We start from the raw sequence: 23,512 nt of genomic DNA, 5'->3' as shown, positions 1-23,512 counted from the left end.
CTGGGGCAGTTGTCAGGAAGTCAGTTGGTTAGTGGGGATGGTGGCTCTGTGTCTCTGACCTCTGTATGCTATTGCCATGCAAAGCAGATACATTACCATGCAGAATGGTAAAGATGCAGTAGTGTTTTCCCATGGGCTGAGGTTCCCATTCTTCGCCAGGGCACTTATCAGCCTGCAGGTTTTGTTAGCAGTCTGGAAGAATAGAGCGGTCTTTCTGTGACTTGTGATCAGAAGTAATGCAGAGAGGCAAGAAATGTTGAGAAATCAATGAAGATTCACAGGCTGGTCAAGGGGCACATAGGTGTGCATCAGTCTTTCAGTGAACTGGGCTGAACTATAATGTTTAACGCACCCCTCTTCAGCCAATGACCATTTATTTGGGGGACCTTTTTCTCACTGCCATGTTCCAGTCCCTTGCTGACCAAATGACCCTCAGCCCAATATGTTTGTGTGATTCTGCGTGGGGAATAGAGCCCCTGTTCCATATGGTAAAGACCCTGAACTCTCTCAGGAATATTTCTTTCTGTTTGTGCTGGGAACCATCCTGGCTTTGAATTGTAAATATTTATGTGCCAGTAAACAAAGCAGAGATTGTCTGAGAAGCATAGGCAGCAGGGAGGGGCTTTCCCTGTGGACAATAGGCAGGACACAAAAGGCTCCAAAAGAAAATATATGCTCATGCACTGGTAAAATCCGGTTGCATTATGTGCCCACTGGGAGCTGGGAGAGACAGCACAGGAAGGACTGGCACGTCCAGTTCTTCCATCCCTGGCCCCATGTCTCAGGAGTGAGGGTGAGCAGCTGGCACTGCTGCTCCCTTATCATCTAGGAGTAGGAAGAGGCAGCTGATATTGCTAGCCAAGAAATTGATTTAATTGATTATTCTCCCCCCCGTGCAGCATTTTAGAGCTGCCAGTTCATTAAAGTTTGACTGAGATACAGGGGCCTGATCTATGCATGCCCCATAAGGAGCTAAAACCACGACAGCTTTTTATGTTCCTATGTGACTCTTGCTTCAATGTCCTGCTGGGCAGACTTTGGGTTGCACTCAGGGAATGGTTTCCCTAAGAGCCTTTGCATTAACTGAATGCAGATTGCTGGCTGTTTGCTATTCAGCAGCAGTTGCAGCACTCCGGGGGAAGATTCTGTCAGCAGGCAGAACCTTGAGTCTTTTGGAGCTGGACTGGAGTATTGCTGCAAATTTTTGTTTGTAGCTATAGAGTTTAAATAAAGTAGAAAAGTAATTTAAGGGGAAAAAAAAAAAAGGCATTACTTTAAATTGTTGACTCTTGCAACATCCTGGCACGTACCCATATGTCTTTGAGTCCTAGAAGCTTGAGACAGAAAGGTCAATGCAAAAAACACCAGCTAGAGTAAACCAGTCCTGCCAGTCACACTTCCTATGGTACAGGATTATCCATCCTTAAGGCTGGATTCAGTTTACTGTGGAGATTGTGGCATCTTCCCATAGACATGGCCTACTTGGATCTGCTTATGGAGTTAATGCTGTGCTTCTAGAAACTGTTGATATGTCTGACCGTTAGCCAGGTCTGTAGTTAACCTGTTTTTCCTTTAAAAACCTCTGAAGAGTTTTTTTTTTTTTTTTTCCTTCATCCTCTCAGGCTTTACTGCTCAATGGCTCTTTACCTGAGGATGAGCAGGAAGGGTCCTTTAAACTTTGTGAACATGGAGCCTGCCCAGAAGAGCAGCTGGTGAGCACACTGTTGTACTTAGGTTTCTCTAACTGAGCAGCTCTAGGTAATATTCTGCCACAGGCAGGTGTTTTACACAGTAATAATCATGGGTTTTTGTGTTCAGATCATAATCCGAAGTCGTCTGGACCAGAGTGTGGAAGAAAATCAAGACCTAAAGGTTAGAGGAATTGATTTTCTTTTTTTCTCTCACACCTATAATAACAGGGGCTTAAGGAGCTGCTTATTTGATTTGCGTGTGGGAAAAGGAGAACACAGGCATGGGTTGAATCTGAACAGGTGAAAAGATGCAATTTAATCAAATTCTTTTGGATTTACAGAAGGAGCTGTTGAAATACAAACAAGAAGCTCGAAACTTACAGGGGATAAAGGTAAGGAAAGGGACACTTCATCAAATATATAAACATTAAAGCTCTGGAGTTTGCTGCAGCCCAGGACTAGGGCAGTCAGCAATCATACATTTCTGTGGAATCCAAGAGAATGGAAGGAGCTGTATTAGGGCAGTTGGAGGTAGGGTATCCTATACTCTATTTCTGGTTCTTGGGAGAGACTGCAGTTGAGAAAGTCACTAGGAGTGAGGCATCCTGGGTTCTGTTTCTGTCTTCAGGGTTGGAGTAGGCGCAGTAGGATCAGCCAAACAAACTCTTGACAAGAGGGAGTATCCTTGTCCTCTTCAGCCGCAGCATTCTTCACCTTTTTGGCTTGTTTTGCTCAGTTTCTCCCTTTAGAGTTATGAACACTCATAATCTGCTCCTAAGCAGAGGTATTTTAGAGCTGCCTGTCAGCTTTCTGTGAAGGAAGACAGCAGCACCTATCCAAGGTGGAGCTCTCAGTTTCTGGGCAATTTCTAACTGAGTTGGGAATTACAGAATTAGTACTGACTGTGGCCTCTTCAGAGAGGATTTCATTGCATAATTAGATCATGCTGAGAATTTGTTTCCTTGTGTCCCTCCCTGACATTGGCCTCTTACTACCCTCTGGCTGCTGCAGTTGTGTGGCTGGAGAAACTAGCTGTAGGCTGCTGTACACACCCTCCAAAGACACTGCTGTTTTCTTCCATAAGGGAGAATTGTCAGGACACTTCTGAAGCAGAAACTTCAGGAAGAAGCAATCACTCCGTCACAAACATCTAAACCGTTAGCAGGGAAATTGTCACTGGGCGAGAGCAAGGCAGAAGGGCTCTGAGAGGCTGTTGGAGCAGATGTCTGTATGTCTTCTGCTCTCTCAGGCCTTTGACAACATTTGAGTCTAGCCTGTAAGGCCCAGATCACATCTAGATCACTTCCCATGGAAAGGTCTCTGCCTTTGTCTTGCACTTACCCATCAATGTCTTTTCATAGGATGCTCTACAGCAGAGGCTGACTCAACAGGATGCTTCAGTTCTTCAGCTAAAGCAGGAACTGCTGAGAGCAAACATGGACAGGGAAGAGTTGCACAATCAGAATGTGAGTCACTATGCTGCTGCTGAGATTATTTTAGAAAGAAAGAGCTTGGCAGCCCTGGGAATTCCAGCAGCCAAAGGATGGGGTTTGTGGTTGCAGCATAGCTTTTGAGGTCATGGGATAGTGAAAGACCAGTCAAAGGTCTGTGCAGTAAACACTGCAGACTCTACTAGCCAGCTGTGGAGAGTTCCCTATTCCTCACCCCCCACTTCCTGTACTCAAAGGCCTTTGGCTGAAACAAGGAGATTCCCATGATGTTTTCGGTGCAGTTGCACTGTTCCTTCCTTATACTGCTCCCTGCACTCAAAAGTAGCACGTTGACAGGTGGAGCTCCAACATGGTGTCTGCCTGAAGACAGAAGTGCCCTGTTCAAAAGCTTGCTGCCCTGGAAAGCAGTCTAGCTTCCTCAAACCCTGCCTCCTGTTAGCACAAGGCACAAAGAGCTTGTTGCTAACTCTTTAGGAATATACACTTCACACCTAATTGGTTTTTCTGCAGGTTGATCTTCAGAGGAAGGTAGAAGAAAGAAACAGGCTGCTGGCAGAATACAAAGTAATGGAACCTCTCTCTTTACTGGGGGCTTTGCTGGGGACGGTATCTGGTGGTTCTCCTGTGAATGTGACTGCTCTCTCCCTGGCAGCCTTGTGGAATGGCACTGTGGGCAGTGAATAAGTTGCAATAGCCATGCATGTTTGCTATGAGAAGGAGGGATCAGATAATTCTTGTGTTCCTCCCCAAACTCATTTTCATAGTGTATCTTTCATTGTCTTGCTTTTGGCTTGCTGAATGTTTAATGTGCAGAAGCCAGGTTAGAGTCTGTCACTTGGTTGCCTACTGATCCCTCATCATTGTGTTTTCTCTGCATCAGTTGTCTGGCCTCAGTCATGGACCTTGACTGGCCGAGGGGCTCTAGGTAACCTTTTCAAACAAGGCTTTGATACTCAGATCTAACATCTAGCTAAAAGGATACAGACTGTGTAGGTCAAGCTATAGAGTACATATTCCTGCCGTAATGATGATTGTGAGCCTTACCACGCTTTGATTCCCGTTACAGAAGGAACTGGGCCAGAAGGACCGACATTTACAGCAGCATCAAACCAAACTGGATGAAATGCTTAGGCAACTTTCTGAGGCCAGTTACCAGCAGGTGTGGAGCCAGGTGGGCTGCTGATATCCTAAGAGCTGGTACTTTCCCTCGGTGGCTCATTTTGTGCTGGTTCTTCTGTTCCTTTTACAGGTGGATTTGGAGCGGGAGCTGGAACACAAAGAGGCTCTGCTAGCTCACTGCATGAAGAGAGAAGCTGAAGAGGTATGGGAAGCAGAAGCTTTGGTCAACACAACAGACTGTTGGACCAGTATTTGCATTCAGCATTTTCTAGCTGCCCGTCTTCAGAAATCATATCCATCCCAGAGAGGCCAAGCTCAATATAGTCTAATTGACTGTGCCCTAAGCAAGGCAGGCTTACTCCCATGAAGCATCCATCTTACCACAGCTCTCAGCAGTGAGCTCTCTGGCATAGCTTCTAGTGTCAAAATCATAAGGGAACAATGAGGAGAGCACAGGATTAAGTGAAATCCTGGATTCTAGCTCCAACTCTAATGCAGGCTAGCAGCTAGGCCAGGACTTACCTTCTTATCTCCTCCTCTTCCTGGTGACACAGCTATTGAGAACTTGGAACTGTTTTGGTGGAAAGAACACCAGCTCCAGTGTCTGTCAGCGCCTGCACAGTGATCTCTAGAGTTTATAAGAGTCCTCTGAGGCAGTAAGAAGGTATTTCCTGTATCTGCCTGTGTTTCCTCACCCACACATGAGAAACCACACTTATGCTCTGGCCTATAGGACTGTCTCCACACTCCTTAAGTGAATGCATTTACCTACTAGAAAGTAAATAAATCTTTTTCATGCCCTCTCATCACTTTGAAGTTGGCAAACTGAGACCTATAGGGCATTCCTAACACTTGTATTCCTGGCGTCACATGCATCTTCCACTGAACAGGTGATGGCATATAGCAGTCACAATGCTCAGAGCAATGGCTTCCTCCAGACAGCAGGAAAAGGAGCTGCTCCCACAGCCCACCGAGGGGTAAGTGTATGGAGGGATGTTTTCCCAGCCAGATTGAGGTGAGGGCTCCACATGTCCTGGAATCTGTTAAGGGCTATTTCTCCTTTCTAAGGCCTGTGGCTTTAGATGGGAAGAAAGCATCCTGGAGATAATCTGATTAACTTTTGGTCTCTTGGCAAGACAAATGACTTGCAGCTCATTCGTGATGCACTTCGTAGCCTGAGGAACAGTTTCAGTGGCCACGATCCACAGCACCACACTATTGACAGCCTGGAGCAGGGCATATCGAGTCTGATGGAACGGTTACACCGCATGGAGACACAGAAGAGGCAAGAGAGAAGGGTAAAGGTTTCCTACTGCTTGCTTCTTAATTTCTGCCCTTCACACAGAACCTTAAACTAAACTACAACTTCCCAACTGGGAAGTAATACTTCATTTTCACTGTTTTGGTTTCACATCCTAGATCCGGGGGAAGTCGCCGGCAAGCAGAGCAACAAATGAGTGTAGAGACTCCTGGCCTCCAAACTCCAGTAAGTGTCTTTCAGTTCCTCTTCTTTCTGAATTCATTCCTCAGTTTTCCTGGGCAAAGTCTGGGATGCAGCATCTCCTTGGGAATCTGCCGCCTGTTCTGCCCTTCACCAAAGCTCACTATCCTCACTTTGGTCGCTTGGTGTTCAGGCAAAGGAAGGAGATTAGAGACCGTCTATAGCAGCTTTTTTGTGAAGCACCATTACACTGTGAAATGTCTGAACCAGTTGGGTAGTACTGCAGTAGAAATAATTACCCATGGGATGAGCTGGAAATGTAATGTTATTTCATCTTTCCTGCTGGTTTGCACCATCTAGTGGACGCATAACTGTACAGATTCTTCTCGCTTCCCCCACAGTGTCTGGCTCCTTTCATGTATGTGGAATAGCACAATTTCTGACATCATGTTTTGTGGCTTCAGCTGCAGCAGCTCCACGTTTGCTTTTCATTGTAAAGGCTGTTTGTTTCAAGCTTTGGTTATAAGTATTTCCTGGGAAGTCTGTGAGGGAAGCTGTAGAGGTTTCCAGGTACTGGGGAAAGGCAGAGGCCACCTTTTAGCTGCATTGCAGCATCCAGCAACAGGGTAGCCTGCATGTACAGGATGTGGAGAAAAGCAGGAGAGAATCACAGAATCGCCAAGGTTGGAAAAGGCCTTCAAGATCATCCAGTCCAACCATCCACCTATCACCAATAGTACTCAGTAAACCATGTCCCTCAATACAAAATCCAACCGTTCCTTGAACACCTCCAGGGTCGGTGACTCCACCACCTTCCTGAGCAGCCCATTCCAGTGTTTGACCACTTTCAGAAAAGCAGTATTTCCTAACGTCCAGCCTGAATCTCCCCTGGTGCAACTTGAAGCCATTTCCTCCAGTCTTATCACTGTTACATGAGAGAAGAGGCCAACCCCCAGCTCACCATAACCTCCCTTCAGGTAGTTACAGAGAGCAGTGAGGTCTCCCCTGAGCCTGCTCTTCTCCAGACTGAACACTCCCGGCTCCTTCAGCCACTCCTCATCAGCCCTGTGTTCCAGACCCCACACAGCTTTGGTGCCCTTCTTTCAACCCACTCCAGGGCCTCAATGTCTTTCTTGCAGTGAGGGGCCCAAAACTGGGCACAGTACTCGAGGTGTGGCCTCACCAGAGCTGAGTAGAGGGGAAAGACATATACTCAGAAGTCTGAAGGGGAGCCTGGGGAGGATTTGTTGAGTTCTCCCTGCTCTCCTATAAACTGCAGATTTTAGGGTCTCTGCATGTGTACTGTACCTCTCCCTTTCTCATTAAGCCTCAGCAGGCTTCATCCCCTGCCCTGCAGCAGGAAAATTGAGTTTTGTGGCCATAAACCTAAAATCTCTCAGGTATAAAGAGTTCTAAGAGGTGGCTCCAAAAATTTGTTAGAAAACCTATAACTTGGTGTCTGTTCTGCTTTCTGCATGCTGAGAGTTAAAATTGTAGAGTTCCTCAGTGTGAAGCTTCAGCTATCAGCACAGCACACTGAAAGGGCAGGGGAAACTAGGCAATATCCAGAGGGGAAAGAAACACAAATGAGCAAAGAAAAATATGTGCACAAACACTCATCCTGAGCAAGCTGAATGGACAGGTGGGGAGGAGATAGGTAACCTTTTCCTTTAATGATGGTGATCAGTCAGACCATCCTGCTCTATGCATCTGCAAGTGAAGGCAAGTGGTGCTGTAGTTTGCCTAGACAGTAGGATGGATTACACTCCAGTACCTTCTCTTCCAGAAGGGTTTTCCTGTCATTGCATGTGGAGTAGGTGGTAAGCAGCAAGCTCCTCAATAGGTAGAATAGGAATCCTGGAAGGCATTGGTAGGAAAATCTTATAAGCTGACACATTTGAATTTGTTGTTACCTTAAAATCCAAAGCTTTTCATTAAGCAGAGGAATACCTGGTCCTTCTCAGGGATAGCCACTTCTGTAAGAATCTCATCCCACCTGGAGATTCTTTGTTCCTGATGGCAAGTTTGATGCTGAGAGCATCTCTTGTCTCCTGTTGTGGTGTGAGACAGGTTGTTCTCCAATTATTGTGCTCTGGGTTCTTTTGCTTGCAGAAATGCCTCATTCTCACAGCACACCTGTGATGAGTACCAGTGCCTGCACCAAAGTGTTGTACTTCACTGACCGCTCCCTCACACCTTTCATGGTCAACATACCAAAGAGGTGAGATTTAGTTTTGCCTTGCTTTGATTTGGGAGGTACTTGTTTCCTTGAGAACATTAGTCTGATCTCTTCTGGGTATGGTCACCACTAGCACAGGTTCCCTTTAACTTAGGCACTGGATTTTTATACCACTGACTGAAAGCAGTCCCCTAGCTGATATGTTTGTTTTAGAACCCTAGGAAATTTTTTGTTTTTTAATTAACTTCAAAGAGAAGGCATCCAAACAGTTCTGTTCTGGCATATAGCACAGGACTCCTGTGCCAAAAAACACATCAATCAGTGCGAATGGGAAAGGGAGAAAGGCAGTTTCGAGGTGGTTCCTATAAAATTTGGAGGAAATTCTTCCTCTGAAGAGGACCTTGGGGTTGACAGGAGTGTTCCTGGAGGGGCACGCTCTTCACATCCCTGTGGCTTATGTTCTGAGAGCCTAGCCTGACTTGTGCTGTGACCCTGCATGCCATACAATAACACTTGAGATAAAGCCTGTCCAGGGTACTAAGGGTAGTGTTGGATTCTTTTTGCAGGCTAGGGGAAGTGACTCTGAAGGATTTTAAGGTAGCTATTGATCGTGAAGGAACCCACCGGTACCACTTCAAAGCCCTGGATCCGGAGTTTGGCACAGTCAAAGAGGAGGTAGGTGTCCAATTTCACTGTTGGCCATTGCTGGGTTCAGTGTTGTGACACAGCCCTGGAGACCTTGCTCACATCACTTCTAAACTAAAACAATCTTTGTGTCTCCAAACAGACAGCCAGGTTCCACAATTGTAGGTTAAGCTCCTTCTTCTGAGAAGCTAAAAATGAGATGTTTTTATCCTCAGCCAGAGCAATGATACAAACGTGACTGCTTGTCTGGGGTTTCCAGAGCCCTATAGGCAAAGGCTATTGGCAAAACACAGGCTACACTTCTGGCTCTTACAGTGGCTTTATGAAATCTGTTGCAACATTTATTTTAAAAACGTCCTCCTACGTCATTTTAAAGGTCTTTCAGAGGAGCTGTGTTTATCTTATCTGTGTGCATCTTTTCCTTTGTGTGCTGAATTATACCTGTTTGAGCTTAAGCTGGTGTTGGTATGGATTGGATTCATTAAAGGTTATTGAGGGTAGTTCCTGTTTCACAAATTGATGAAGACAAGTGCAGAGGGCTGCCTTCCCTTGGGAACGGTCAGCTAACTATTTAGCCATTCTGCAGAAACAGATGGGAATTGTGTTCTGATGGATAAGAGATGTGTTTCCTGTGTTTATTTCACTTTTTCTGATTAAAAAATAGTAAAGACTGTTAAGGTTGAAGAAGGAGCCAGATCTAGTTTTCAACTTAAAATCTGAAAACATTGAGATGTGTCAACGTTGGGTGAGGTGCGTGTTATGTGAGCTGTGTTGTATAATTGTAACTTGGAAACCTGAATCTCTGACTTGATGCCTGCCTCTAATGCTATTCACATGTGGGAGAGCAGTGACCAGACTTCAGATGTGACTGGACTCTTTTTTCATAGGTATTCCATGATGATGACATCATTCCTGGATGGGAGGGGAAAATTGTGGCCTGGGTGGAAGAAGACCATGGGGAGAATTAATCAAGCTTTTAGGTCTTGTCACTATGGAAACCTGTGACTGGCTGCTGAGCTCAGAGAGTGACCAAAAAGCATGTGTGCTGGAAGGAGTCCAACGCAAGCTACCAAGAGAAAGGGCTTCTCTGCAAACAGCGGGTAATGCACGTTGTGTGCATGGACGGCTGGCATGGACACCTGGCTTTCTGTGGCCAAATACAGACAGCGTTGTGGGACTGAAACAGCTATCTGTGGGAAAGAAACACCTTACTTTTTCCTGTCAACTAAACCCTAACGGCCTTAATGATGCATTTTTCCTTTCCCTTGCTTCTCAATTCCTGCTGTATGTGCTGCAGTCTGTGAGCTGGGCATCTCAACTCTGGTTTGTTGTACACAGTACTGCATAAATCTACTCTGATGGCAAAAATGTGAAGCTTTGCCTTTGTGAGTCTGAAGAAACAGCTAGATTGTGCAAGCAGAAGGTTTGACCAGCTTTGGTCTTGACCTTGCATGTGTTGCAGGAGCAGAGTGAACTTTGTGGACAGTCAGACTGAGCAGACCTGGGGAAGAAAGACAGTCTTCTGGAGGTTTTATGCATGATCTGAAGCAAAGATCACCAGCTTGGCAAAGCTCCCTTTCTGCCAAATTCAGGCTTCTGGTTCCTAGCCTTGCTTCTCCCATTTGTCCTCCAAAGATGTACTTCCGAGGCCCTCTGGATTTGTTTTGTTGCCATGGGGACTGTGGGATCTTGGTACTTAACTTTTCTGGTGAAAGTTTTCGTTTTTGGATCAGCTGCTTCCCCAAGGTACTCTTAGCCCCTCCCCCCTCCTTGTTAAACCCCTCTCTGCACTCCTGCTGCCTCCTCTGTTATCATAGCAACTGATTGTCACCTCCTGTGCACAGGCATCACTATGCTACTGTCTGCTGGTTGCTAGAGCCACCAAACATCAATACTCTTATAATAAGTCCTGTCAGTAGCACCATTTCCTTGCTATGCCTATTGCTGGGCTTTCTGGAGGAGCAAGGAATTGAACAGTTGATTGAGAGGGTCTGAGCCCTGAGATCCCTGAGGCTCTGTGGGGTTTGTTTTGCTTTTTGTTCATTCTGTTTTTCCCCTGCTTTGCCTGCCTCTGTCCTCCTGCTGCCTGTCAGCTGTACTTGCACAGCACTGGCTCTGGTCTGCAGCAGACACTGTTGATTTAAAAGTTCAAAAGGCAAGTCAAGGCTCTGCTCATTCTCAGTCCATGTGGCCCTTTCATGGGCTGCCCGCATGTCTGTACTGTGCATGAGGCTAGGAGGGGGTGAACCTGGTTTTACTGTTTTATATTAACGTGTCCTTTTGTAAATATGTTACTGTTCGGAATTATTTTGTACCAGTTTACATTGTCTGAGGACTGTGGATATTTTTATACCAGTGCAAGTGCTTTCTGTATATTTCTGCACGCATTATACGGTGTTTTACTCTCTAGTGGATGCTGAGATGTTTTGTATGGTCTTCTGTTCACACAACACTGGGTTTGACTTTATTTTACTTTGGAGATCCAACTAGTTCCTATTGGATTTTATGTTTTGCCAGCTTATACAGGCAGTAAGAACGCTATTTCTTCTTTCACTGCTTCACTGTCCAGGAAAGAGCTCAAGGATTTTACAAGGCCCTGTGCCAGTCTGGCACAAGATAGCACGCCTGCTGCACTGTATGATTTGTTGTGTGACTTTTTCTTTACAGACAGAGGCTAATATCAGTAGGAGAGCTCATCAGTGGGCAAGTTCATCGGTGGGTGCAGGGCAGGGGAACCCATCTTGCTTGGAAAAGAAGGATTTGCTTCCTCCCTGGAAATAGTTTTCTGTTGCATGATCTTTAGTGGGTTGATAAGGACAGTGTGGGGTTATTATATTGGAACCAATTGTATTTCAATTGCAGGCTTTTTTTTCTCAAGTGTTTCTTCAGTTTTTGCTCACTGATTCTATTTCAGCAAGAGCCACACATCCAGGATTTTATGGAGACAGTTTTCAAGGTCTGTAGTTGCCAGTTCCAGTGGCCAGTGCTGTTTGGTGCTGTTATCAGAGCTTCTAATGGCCACCTTGCCTTTTTCCTATGGGAAAAGACAGATGCTAACTGATACAGGAGGCGGTCGGGAGTCTCAGGCTTGTTCTTAGGGAAGTTCAGGTGACACCTTGTGGGCACACATAGCATGCTTACTGAAACTCAAATTTGGCCAAATGCTTTCCAGAGCAGCAAGGAGCTTCGTACTTGAGAAGGAGGAAGACTGAAGACTGTACCTTTAATCAGTACTGACATCACACGTAAGTTGGGACAAAACAGGTGTTACCTGAGACAGAACTGATGCACTGCTCTGTTCTCGAGCTCCTGGATGTGGCTCCCTGTGTTCGCAGAGCTGGCACTGAAGCAGAAGCCCCATTTTGCCGCGCTCCCCTCAGCAGTGCTGCACTCACAGGCTGCTTGTGTTCAGATTTGTGCCACGGCTCTGCAGCCCTCCCCAGCCGTTTACTGATGTTTGCTGATTTACAAGGAGTTTGGAAGTGGTAATAAAGGGGCAGAGGAAAGGGGGAAAGGCCTCTGTGGGCTGCTGCTCCTCGTTGGTAACAGCAGCAGCTGTTGTGCCGACATGGAAACTGCTGCAGTAACTTCAGCAGGTTTATTATACCGCATGTACAGCAGAACTTCCATTCTGTTGGCTGGAATTCGTGTTTATTTCTGCCCGTCTGCCAACTTACTCACCTACCCCTATACTTTTGAGCTGACGCAGTGACGCCATCTATGCTAAATTATATTTTTGTAGAAGCTCAGGACGTGCCGCTCGCCATTTCCTACGAGACCCGCGTTATCGCCGCAAGGACGGCGCTGCTTCCCAGCGCATGCGCACACCGCGCCGCCCCCCCCCCCCCCCATCCCCCACCCCGTCCGCGCTTTACGGCAGCGCAGCAGCGTCGTGCGAGCCGTGCGGCGCCGCGCCCGGACGGAGGAGGTCACCGAGCGGCGGCGGTGCCGCGGCGGCAGCTCCGGCTCCAGGATGTGGCGGGTGTTGTGGCGGCGCGTGGCTCCGGGGACAGCGGGGTTGGCGCGGGGCTGCCGAGCGTTCGGCGCCGCCTCCGGGATCGGTCGCGCCACGGCGGGGGGCGGCGGGGCTCCGGGCCGCGGTCTGGCACGAAGGCGCGGCGAACCGCTGCTGCCTCCCTCCTGGCCCCGCTTCGTGCCGTGCCGCCGCTGCAGCCTGCCGGCGCACCAGAAGGTGAGAACCGCCCGCCCCCGGGCCGCCTCGCCCCGCTCGGGGTCGCTTCCCAGGAGCCGCGGGCCTCGATCCCTCCCGCCGGCGCTCCCCGAGCCCCGCCGCCGCCGGCCGCGCCTCCCGCGGCTCCCTCGCTCGGCCCCGTCCCGCCCCGCCGGGCAGCCGGGCTCTCCCTGCTGTCCCGCCCTGCCCCGGCTCCCCGCTGCCGGTGCCGCTCGTGCCCTGACGCCGCCCCTCCCCCCACAGGTGGCTCTGCCGGCGCTGTCCCCCACCATGCAGATGGGCACCATCGCGCGCTGGGAGAAGAAGGAGGGCGACAAGATCAGTGAGGGGGATCTCATCGCAGAGGTACGCTGAGGGCCTTTGCTGCTGTGCTCTCGGTTCTGCCACTGCCCAGCCTCACCTGAGCACGTTTTCAAGTTCCCTCCTATGAGAGCGGTGAGGTGCTGCTGAGAGGCTCTGGATGCCCCATCCGTCCCTGGAGGTTGGATGGGGCCCTGGGCAGCCTGGTCTGTGTTAAATGTGGAGGTTGGTGGCCCTGCATGCGGCAGGGGGTTGGAGCTTTGTGATCCTTGTGGTCCCTTCTAGCCTTGTCCATTCTGTGGTTCTTCCAGGACTGGTTGCTGGATTTGGTCTTTCTGAGCAGGAGGAGCACTCGCCCTTCTGAGAGGCATCCTCTCCCCAGCTGGCGATTTGTGCTTTGTGCTCCCTCACCCTACGCTGCCGTGCTGGAGGGCTTGGAGCTCACTGGTATTTCCCTTTCCATAACGTTGTCCTGTTTGCTCTTTCAAAGGTGGAAACAGACAAAGCAACAGTTGGTTTTGAGAGTTTGGAGGAATGCTACTTGGCCAAAATTCTGGTACCAGAGGGAACAAGAGATGTTCCTATTGGGGCCATAATATGTATCACAGTAGAAAAGTATGTATTTTCCTAACCCTTTATTGAATTTTCTCTTTTGGGGCTTTGTGGGTGCCCTGTGTTAAAGGCCATGGCGATTTCATCGGACTGATTTTTTGTTTGGTTGTTTTTAGGCCTGAACATGTTGATGCCTTTAAAAATTACACTCTGGATTCTGCAGCATCTGCTCCCCCTGCAGCCTCAGTGCCTCCCCCTCCAGCTGCAGCACCCTCACCCCCACCTCCGCCTTCTCCTCAGGCTCCTGGCAGCTCTTATCCTCCTCACATGCAGGTAAGAGAGCATTGTTAACCATCTAAGGTTTGTTGCACACTTCTTTTTTTTGGCATCATTTGCTGTAGGATGTTTTATCATAAAAACTGTCAGGAACGGGAGAGCATTAGCTGTAACAGGACTGCACAGCTCTCAGAGTGGTGCATGCTTAAAGCAGCTATTTGGGGTGGTCCCAGAAAGTTTTCTTATTACTATGATATTTTTTTTTTATCCCAGCTGCTAGTAGGAGATGCTTGTTTCTCCTGGTTACTTGAGCAAACGAGAAAGAAATTGCTACATTCCTATGGTTCGGACAGCTCTGATACAAAAAAGACCTTGTACTTAGTGTGAATGAACCCTGAGGGCTCTGCTCAGATCTCAGCAGAACCCAGAAGTGTGAGATACTCCAAACATGCCAGATGTGTTTGTGAGCAGCTGAAAATGAGCTGTATTTGTGGATAATCTGTTTGCTTAGGTACTGAAGTGTGCATCCATTGTTGTTCTACCTGAGCATTTGTAGCACGGTAGTTCTGTGACGTTAATTTGAAACACAAGGTGTTCAGTACCTTCTTTCACAGCTAAGGTACGTGGAAGCTGGTTTGTCTGAGATGTTATGAAAAGTTTGTAAATGAACTGGGTTTCTTGATCTGACTTAACTCCACCTACTTAACTTGATTAATTGGTTTATTTGTCCAGTTCTGTTCTAAAGCTGTTATATGTGCTGTGTTTGTTGTACACAGTACGTGTCTAAACCTACAGCACATTTAAGCACTTGGTGGAAGACAAGTCTGTATAGCTGTTACAGGAACCAGGCAAGTTTGTCAGAGACAGAGTGACTTGCTGAAGCCTTCCTTTGAGCCTTACAGACAGCAGCTGCCTGCTAGTGAATTGGGTACCTAGATTTCTTCGTTTTTGCTTTTGCTTGTTTTCTTGCCTTGACAAAAGAAGCCAAACTTCTGTAATGGAATCAGATCTAAGAGTGTGTTAAAGGTTGGCTGCTTCTTTAGGTTGGCATCATTTAGTCAAGAGCTCTCAACTATGTCCCTGCTGCTTTTGAGTCACCAAATCTGATGCACTTGTATTCTGGCTTACAGGTTGCTCTGCCTGCTCTGTCACCCACCATGACAATGGGCACAGTGCAGAGGTGGGAAAAGAAGGTCGGGGAGAAACTGAATGAGGGAGACTTACTAGCAGAAATCGAGACAGATAAAGCCACAATAGGTGAGTCAACTCCAAAGCCAAGAACGGATGAGGGAGGATCTAGAGGAGCCTCTGTGCCAGCTGTTCCCTGGCTGCTCAGGGCATGAAAAAAGGGCAGTTAAAAAGTATCTTGTGCTGCTGGAGAGAGAACCACTGGAACTCCCAGAAGTAACTCCTTCCCCATCAATCCATGGTAGGAGTGTACAGTGCACAGAGATGTTTCCTGCCTTTTACACTGAAAAGAATTTTTTGTCTACTAAATACAGGACACAGCTTTAGTTACTTAATCTTTCAGAGTTACCATTTGGTGCGACAGGCACCAAAACAATTTTGTTTATTTTTCCTTCAGGCTTTGAAGTGCAGGAGGAAGGCTACCTGGCAAAAATATTGGTGCCTGAAGGAACGAGAGATGTGCCATTAGGAACAACCCTCTGCATCATTGTGGAGAAGGAGTCTGATATTCCTGCTTTTGCTGACTACCGAGAGACTGCAGTAACTGATATGAAGGCACAAGTTCCTCCTCCTCCTCCTCCCCCTCCTTCACCAGTAAGGACCCCTCTTAGGCAGGGAGAGAAGTTACGGGGACGATTAAGAGTGACTGGCTGGATCTGAACTGTGGTGCTGTTTAGACTTTGTGAAGCCCTGACTCCAGTAATGTTTATGATCCTGTGAGTGCAAGGCTAGCAGGTGCATTCGTGATAGAGATCACTTCTTGGGTTGGCCCTCCAAAAACTGAAACAGCAGTTATGAGTGCTTCTTGACCTATTGCTCTTACCAGTTTGATGCCTCCCTGAAAATTAGGAGCATACATTGCATTATTTCACTGTTTCGGTGTAAAATTAAATAGGTTGGTTGACGTCCTGTACTGGAAGTTTCTGCTTTGATTTCTAGTGCTAGGAAACTGCTCTGAATCCTTTCACATTACAGATTACTTCTGTTATTCCCTTGACTGGTAATGAGATAGTTCTGTTCTTTGATTGCACTGAAGTGAAACCTTCAAGACTTTTGCAAAATAGTCGTGGAACTAATGGCTGTGTTTGTTCTGTTAAGGTGGCGGCAGCTCCCGCTGCTGCTGCTGCTCCTCCCCCGCCTGCTGCTCCTCCAACTCCAGCAGTCGCAGCACCTGGGCCGCCTCCCCGGAAGGGAAGGATCCTGGTTAGTCCCCTAGCAAAGAAACTGGCGGCAGAAAAAGGAATTGATCTTGCCCAAGTGAAAGGTAAGGTGCTCTCGCTGTCCTGAGGTGTTTGTCCCTCTAGCTACATATTTGCCTGTTCTTTGTTTTTTTCCCTGCTGGGGACATTCAGCTGTGCAGCTGTCCCCACCGATCTCAGTTGAACAAAACCTCCTTGAGAAGCAATGCCCTTTTGCAACTAATCCTCTTACATTTTTCTTTGACACCCTTAGGTACTGGACCAGATGGTAGAATCACAAAGAAAGATGTGGAGTCTTTTGTGCCACCACGGGTTGCCCCAGTGAGTAGACTTTAGGTCACTGAGGATGGGTGCACAGAGGCAGGATTTACCATTTTAGGAACTTCATCGCTGTGTGCCTCAGTGTCATGTTTCAAAATCACTCAAGTACTACACTTAATAATCAGTGGTAGGGTTTGGCATGAACCTGGTTGTCAGCAGAGATTGAGTCAGTGTCTATTGCTCTCGAGCAAGAGACAGCATGTCCTCAGTGCTTGCCTTACCTACTGAGCTATTCTGCAATTGATACCTGGATTGTGCCATGAACAGTGCTGTCCTCCTCTGGTTGCAGGCTCCGGCAGTGGAAGCAGTTCCTGCAGCTGCTGCAGTTGCAGCAGCACCAGTGGGGACCTTCACAGATATCCCGATCAGCAACATTCGGAGGGTGAGAACGTTCTTGCCATTCCTGGCACCATGATTTACAATCAGGAGTTTTCTGAATTTGTTCTTTTTCATCTCCTCTGTTGTGTGCCTACAGGTCATTGCTCAGCGGTTGATGCAGTCTAAACAAACAATACCTCACTACTACCTTTCTGTTGATGTAAACATGGGAGAAGTACTGGTGCTACGAAAAGAACTCAATCAGGTGAAGTATTTGGGGAGCTGTGGTGAGATAGCTGAAGCTAGGAGATATGGTGAAGCTGCGTTCTCTCACAGGTTTCCCCACCCTGGTTTTGGTGATATGCCAGTTTGGCTTGGGGAAAAATAGTCCTTTCAGTGTCTCACCTACGTGCTGTAGATCAGTTTTGGACCGTCAGTGACAGAAGGAGAACTTTTACTGAGGAGCAGTGCGCTGACATTGAACTTCCCTGAAAGGGCCACTTTGTACTCTGTGTGCTGGTGTTCTTTTCTTTCAGATGAAAAGTAGGGAAAAAGATTAAAAAAATTTTTAAGATAAAAAAGGGTAAAAATTTGAAGCAAAATTATGTTAATTCTAAGCCAAGATTGGGGAAAAATAGTCACTGAAAATTGTGCCTTGAATTATGAAGGAGGTGTATTCATCTCCTACGTTACCTTGGCACTTCTGATACGAATGTTTACAGTCAGTATGATTGTTTTTTACATTTTCTCTAAACAAGGCTCCAAGCAGTGACTGTCCAAATTATTCAACGTGTGAGGGACAAACTGACAGCTTGTATCTCTTCATTTGCAGATGGTCTCAGATAATGTTAAGCTTTCTGTCAACGACTTCATAATTAAAGCTTCTGCTCTGGCATGCTTGAAGGTGCCTGAGGCAAATTCTTCATGGATGGACACAGTTATTAGGCAGTAAGTTTATGGTACGGTCGAAGCCAGAAACTTTTTTTGTTCAGTAAAGAGTTCATGGCACAGCAGCAGATAATCTGGTGATATTGCAAGGAGGGAGGGGAGCAGGTTTTGTACAGAGGTTGAAGGGGTTTAATCCAGGTGCTGAGAATCTTGTGTCTGAGGTTAAACAGTTGTTGCAAAATGAATGTTAACTTAGAATTGTCGTAGTGTTTGTGAATTTTTTTTCTTTCAGTCTTGCTAACGTAACTGGCACCTCTGTTGTGTCTTGCAGAAATCATGTAGTGGATGTGAGCGTTGCAGTGAGCACTGCTGCAGGGCTCATAACTCCTATTGTGTTTAATGCACATATAAAGGGCCTGGCTTCCATCAGTAAGGACGTGGTCTCTTTGGCAACTAAAGCCCGAGAAGGTAAACTTCAACCACATGAATTCCAGGTGAGGAACTCTAGTTGCTGTTAACTGCTGCCATTGGCTTCTGTCCATGTTCAGAATGAGCAAAGTCTATCTTGTTATATCTCAGTCATCCTCGTTCTGCATGAAACGCCTTTCCTGAGTTTTCTGTGAATGTCTTTTTCTTGCAGGGTGGCACTTTCACAATTTCCAATTTAGGAATGTATGGCATTAAGAATTTCTCTGCCATAATCAATCCGCCTCAAGCCTGCATCCTTGCGGTTGGTTCCTCAGAGAAAAAGCTGGTGCCAGCTGACAATGAGAAGGGGTAAGCATTCATCTGGTTCTCTGTGCCCTCAGTTTCTGGATCTGAACTCTGAAATAACGGCTATGCACACAGTTGTGTTTTTTCCTTGTAGAAAAGGAATTATTATGGTCTGCTCTCCAGTCTGGGCATTTTGTTCGATGTCTGTCTCCAGACACCGTTGTTGTTGCCAGTTCTCTGATTAAAGCTGCTTGGCTTTGTTCAGTCACCGCCTTGGCTGTGATTTATAGAAAATTCTGTTCATGTTTTTTTTTCCTTTTCTTTTTTTCCAGATTTGATGTGGCCAGTATGATGTCCGTGACACTGAGCTGTGACCATCGTGTTGTAGATGGAGCTGTTGGAGCACAGTGGCTTGCTGAATTCAAGAATTTCCTTGAAAAGCCAGTAACCATGCTGCTATAATTGAACCATGCAAAGCAGAATGTTCCTGGGTCACACTGTTCTGTTTTAAACAAGCTATTTAGACTTTAGTATTCAGACTTATTAAAGAGTTTCATTTTTTATTTTAAATATGTATTATATTATCTGGTAATGTTCTTACCAGTCTGTACAGAGAAAAGGTTTGCAAAAATGCTTTTCGAGGCAATATTACATCTATTCTGTATGTTTATACAGTTGGTTAACTTGCAAACTCTTCCAAAACAGTTTAGCATCCCAGATTTAAAGATGATCCAGGCAGTATGCGTGCTGCCGTCTGCTTCTAAGCTAGGTTGGATGAGGTGGGGGTGCATAGCAGGTAATTTCACCACCTCCGTTTTCAGAAATTTGAGTTGCAAACATCTCTCCACAGAAGTTCAGATGAGATGAAACTGAAATACAGGAGGTGAATTCCCTTATTCTATTCTCTTGCTGGGATGGGTGGCAATGGCAGATGCACTGAGGGACTGAAGCCCCTGGGAATAGTTTCTCAAAGGCCAAGTGTGAGCATTCCAAGTCTCTTTTGGAATTTAGCACTGGTTTGGACCTTCTCAGCTTTGGGATCCCTTCTGAGCACTTTAAAGGTGAAAGAACACTGATACTGTGGTGTCACATCTCAGGCATCACGGGGAACGTGCTGTCTTGTCATAGACTTTCACTTACATGTGCTTCTCATATGAAGATCTTTAATTGCTTTGCCTCTTGCTGGGTTAGTATCAGACTGTGATGCCATGGGAGTAACTGTTCTGTAGAATTTCCAAGAGACTTTGTGTGTTGGAACCCATGTAGGCAAATCACACATGCTCCTAATCCCCCCAGTGGGTGTTAATCATGTGTGATACAAGCATTCAGAAACTTTTTCAGGCTTTTTCTACCATAGGAGTGCATTAGTCACCAGTACTGCAGTTCTGCCCCGAATTGTCTGTGTTGTCCCAGCCTCAGCAAACTGCAGAATTGCTGTCCATGTATATATTGTATGTAAAATGTTGGAATTGCTTGTTGGACTTGAGTCCAGTTACCCCAGTCATTGTATCCCGAAAGGGGTGCAATGCTGGACGTGCTTGAATTCCACTTTCTGCATGGAAACGTTTGTGCAAAAAGGAGGATGGTGGGGGAACTTCAGCACGACCAGGAGAATTGAACGGGGGGAAGTTAACCAAAAGCTGAACCGCACCAAACCAAAAAGAGACGAAGCTGATTTGTCGCTCTGTGTCTCACATTGAGTGTCCCCTGTAAAGTTCTGCTACAAAACTCACTAAAGATATTGAAAGAAAATACTGTGGAAATTAAATATTTTTGTGGGAACTATTTAATGTCTGGTTGCTGTGATAGCTGGTTTTCATGCCTGGCTTAAGCAAAAAAGTGCATTATGTTTTTGGGTTTGTTTTTTTAATGATCTAAAATATCTGGGTTCCAGACTTGCTCTAGTGAACCTGTGTTCCATTAAATGTTTTGAACTACTAAAACACGTCGCAGTGCTTTTCTGTGGAGTCGTTTGGCTGTTTGTGCTGCTGTGGCACAGGCAGCGCTGCTCAGCCGTTCCCTCTGACAGCGACACTCGCCCTGTTAACCTTCAGTTGTAATCACAGATATCCCAAGATGGTCATTCAGCACGGGATACCACGCAGCACCGAGCTTGAGCCTTCCCAGCTTCCCTGCTGCACTGCTCAGCAGCAGCTCAAGTTCTGGCTCATGGAAGCTTTAGTTTTCTACCTGCAGTAAGAGCGGTCAACGCCCTGCAGCTGCACTCCCCAAATGAGTCTGGAATAGGATTTGTTGGGCTGCAAGTCTCTCCCTCGTGTGTGCTTACAGTGCTGGTGCTGCCTGCTGGCTCTGGTAGCTGCAAATCCCTTCTGTACAGCCTTCTAAGAAACAAAGGAGAACCTGGGGCTTCGTGGTCTTTCAGGAGTTTGCATTTTAAAGATGCAGCTTTTGTCTGTTTTGATTTGCTATGTACCCTACAATACATCACTGCAATAATGTGATGATGTGTGCATTTGCCATAGGCGCTAAGCTCCCTTTTGTTTTCCCCCTGGCAGCGACTACTAATTGTTCTTAGTAACCTTTCATTGCTTTTTTATTCTGTAAATGAATGCAGGTGGCTTTCCTGCCTGAAATGCTCCAAAATTGTTACTGGTTGCTTCCTGCCTGGAACTTCAATTCTTACCATGCTTTGGATATACAAAGCCTGTCGTTTCGTGGTCTCATTCACAGATTTATAAACTGATAAGAAGCGAGGTGGGCACAGTCAGTGACATAACCACAAAGTGCTGCAGGGAAGGTCAGCAGGGGTTGGCTGTAAGTAGGACGTGTAGAACTGTGTGTGATGCCTCTGCTGGCTGCTGCAGCATGAAGTACACACCAGAGCTGCACTAACCACATTAATCCAGTAAGCAAAATAACCTATTGAACAACAACAACAACAAAACGCCTGCTACTGCTGTGTACTAATGATGTAATAAGTGTATGTGTGCATTTACATACAACTATTAATGTATTCAATTATTTCTTGAGTATTTACAGTCTTTACTTATGTTTTCCAAAGCTCAGTGGGCCACTATTCCTCCTAACTTCCTTTTCTACATATACCTTTGAGATATTCACCTCAGAAGATGAGAAAGTCCATTAACTGGCTACCAATCAGGAGTCAGGATTCTCATTCTGGGCTTTTGTTTAGTTCTGTCATCTGAGAACACAAACTGAAGAATGCATCCCTTATTGCCCAGGCTTGGCAACAGGTGCTGTGATGAACAACACCCCTTTTCCTTTATTAAACACAGCTGTCGTCATTTCTTCATCCACCAATTCTGGCAGATCTACTTGTAATTTGTATTTTTCAGGGACATCGATGATCACGTCATCCTAAAACAAGGAAGTAAGTGATTAGCTACTTAGCAGTGAATTAGCAACAAGTATTTCTAAGAACGTGATACAGACAGAAAAAAGTGAGGTTATTCTTGTTTGTCTTACCTTGGAAATTCTTAGATCACACTCAGAAACAGAGCTAACCTCAGGCAACTCAACTTTCAGTGTAATTCTTACTGGCTCGTTATTTGCATCCCTCACAGTGGTCATTTCATAGGCAGGAGTGCTGAGCTCCTCTGGCACTTCTGTACTGCTGATTTCCTCTATCAGCTGCACTTTAGACTGCGGTACACTTTCTTCCTTCAGCAGGACAGGAGTGTCGCTGCAGTCCTCAGCTTCTATGCTGTGCAGCAGCTGATGGAGCATCAGTTCTTTGAAGAAAAGTGAGGTTTTTACATCAGTCAGTTACTAAGAACTGAAACGTTGGCTACTTGGCAAATACACCACACAAATTTTAGCTCTGCCATTGGCACTTCTGTTAGACAGACCACTGCTTCTCCTTCCCTTACGACTTGCTTTCTTGCCAAGCTGTTAAGAGTTGCTGTTTTCAGAGTATTGGTTACAGCAGCAACCTCTTCTACTCACTTTAGAGGAAAAGAAACTTGGCACCACAAAGGATCAGACCCTGGCAGAGCTCCCACGTACAGAGATTACAGGAAAAACGAATTTACTCTTTCAGTAACACTAGTTTCTTAACCCTAATAAAAAGGAAAGTAGAGACAAGCACCACAGATGAATGCAGGCAGGTGGCAGCCTGGTACAAATCCTACCCTCTTACTCAATTTACTTTTTTAGAAGTGTTTGGTTTACGCTTAACAAGTGGGGTCAGAGAGGTGAGGGCTGGGGATGCTGCAGAAATCAGGCCCTTAAAGACAGCAGAAGCAGCTCTCCACCTACCCTTCTCTGTGCTCTGACCGAGGTGGGGTAGTGGCAGCTGCCTGCCTTTCAGTCGTTGCCACATCCTTTCTGGGCTTCCTTTCAGCTTGAAAGATTCAATTTTGTACGAATGTGAAAGAATAAGGTTGCATCGCTCCTCTACGAATTTCAGCGTTAAATGAATCAAATGTTCCATTGCTTCTCTCCTCTGCAGAACATCTGGGTTATATGCAATATCTATAATGCTGTAAGAGGCTACAGAAAACAAGTTGTGTCAAAATTACTGTATTGGCACCGCATCCTGCAGGGTCTTGCAGACCCTATCCCTGCAGGCACTCAAGGCCAGATGGGATGGAGCCCTGGGCAGCCTGAGCAGGCGGGGGGCAGCGCTGCCCACGGCCGGGGGTGGCACTGGCAGGGCTTTGAGGACCCGCCTTCCCGTTCGAGGTTCCCTGGGCACGGAGAGCCGCGCCCGCCTTCCCTTCGGTCCCCCCGGCCGGCGCAAGGCATCGCACCTTCCCCGTCCGCCGCCTCCTCCAACGGCCCCGCGATGACGGGGATGCGGGCCCGGGGCTCGGCAGGGGCCGGCACCCGCCTCCAGCCGCAGACGTTGACGAAGAGCGGCCCGCAGGCGGCGCGAAGCCCCCGGCGCCGCTCCCCCGCGGCAGGCAGAGTCCGCACGCACAGCTGGGGCTCGGGACGGGAGCAGAACCGCTCCGCCTCGGCGCGCCGCTCCCGCAGCAGCCGGCGGTATTTCTGCGGCTCGTTCTCCGCCATCTCGTCCAGCAGCGCCCACAGCCCCAGCGCCGCGTCCGCCATC

At 47.0% G+C, this 23,512-nt stretch overlaps 3 protein-coding genes across 6 annotated transcripts in view; 2 read left to right on the top strand and 1 right to left on the bottom strand.

Moving 5' to 3' along the window:
* Window positions 1–10,935, top strand: part of DIXDC1 (DIX domain containing 1) — a 28,867-nt gene extending 17,932 nt beyond the window's left edge. For 2 of the 4 annotated variants that reach the window (XM_042832108.1, XM_042832107.1), the window contains exons 8-20: window positions 1,623–1,712; window positions 1,819–1,872; window positions 2,033–2,083; window positions 3,053–3,157; window positions 3,653–3,706; window positions 4,209–4,313; window positions 4,392–4,463; window positions 5,152–5,238; window positions 5,398–5,559; window positions 5,681–5,747; window positions 7,815–7,923; window positions 8,448–8,556; window positions 9,414–10,935. In XM_042832108.1, the coding sequence (XP_042688042.1) occupies window positions 1,623–1,712; window positions 1,819–1,872; window positions 2,033–2,083; window positions 3,053–3,157; window positions 3,653–3,706; window positions 4,209–4,313; window positions 4,392–4,463; window positions 5,152–5,238; window positions 5,398–5,559; window positions 5,681–5,747; window positions 7,815–7,923; window positions 8,448–8,556; window positions 9,414–9,494 (1,146 nt within the window). In that variant the 3' untranslated portion in view covers window positions 9,495–10,935. The remainder of the gene's footprint in view (window positions 1–1,622; window positions 1,713–1,818; window positions 1,873–2,032; window positions 2,084–3,052; window positions 3,158–3,652; window positions 3,707–4,208; window positions 4,314–4,391; window positions 4,464–5,151; window positions 5,239–5,397; window positions 5,560–5,680; window positions 5,748–7,814; window positions 7,924–8,447; window positions 8,557–9,413) is intronic. The other 2 variants (XM_042832109.1, XM_042832110.1) reach the window with 1 other exon arrangement.
* A 1,549-nt stretch (window positions 10,936–12,484) lies between these two features.
* On the top strand, window positions 12,485–20,417 carry DLAT (dihydrolipoamide S-acetyltransferase). The gene is made up of 14 exons (XM_042832180.1): window positions 12,485–12,718; window positions 12,962–13,063; window positions 13,509–13,633; window positions 13,747–13,903; window positions 14,977–15,103; window positions 15,432–15,628; window positions 16,133–16,298; window positions 16,487–16,554; window positions 16,844–16,936; window positions 17,030–17,137; window positions 17,705–17,820; window positions 18,092–18,254; window positions 18,401–18,537; window positions 18,807–20,417. The coding sequence occupies exons 1-14, from the start codon at window positions 12,500–12,502 to the stop codon at window positions 18,934–18,936; spliced, it is 1,908 nt and encodes a 635-aa protein (XP_042688114.1). The 5' UTR covers window positions 12,485–12,499; the 3' UTR covers window positions 18,937–20,417.
* Window positions 19,130–23,511, bottom strand: PIH1D2 (PIH1 domain containing 2). The gene is made up of 4 exons (XM_042832181.1): window positions 23,208–23,511; window positions 22,714–22,947; window positions 21,922–22,187; window positions 19,130–21,813 (listed from the first exon to the last, which is right to left on the bottom strand). The coding sequence occupies exons 1-4, from the start codon at window positions 23,509–23,511 to the stop codon at window positions 21,667–21,669; spliced, it is 951 nt and encodes a 316-aa protein (XP_042688115.1). The 3' UTR covers window positions 19,130–21,666.
* Window position 23,512: the final 1 nt, after the last annotated feature.

This window comes from Centrocercus urophasianus, unplaced genomic scaffold, assembly GCF_019232065.1.
Source record: "Centrocercus urophasianus isolate 14NV4802_14NV808 unplaced genomic scaffold, USGS_Curo_1.0 seq_37, whole genome shotgun sequence".
Taxonomy (NCBI): domain Eukaryota; kingdom Metazoa; phylum Chordata; class Aves; order Galliformes; family Phasianidae; genus Centrocercus; species Centrocercus urophasianus.
The sequence above is the reverse complement of the archived record's forward strand: the minus strand, read 5'-3'. Positions and strand labels throughout refer to the sequence as shown.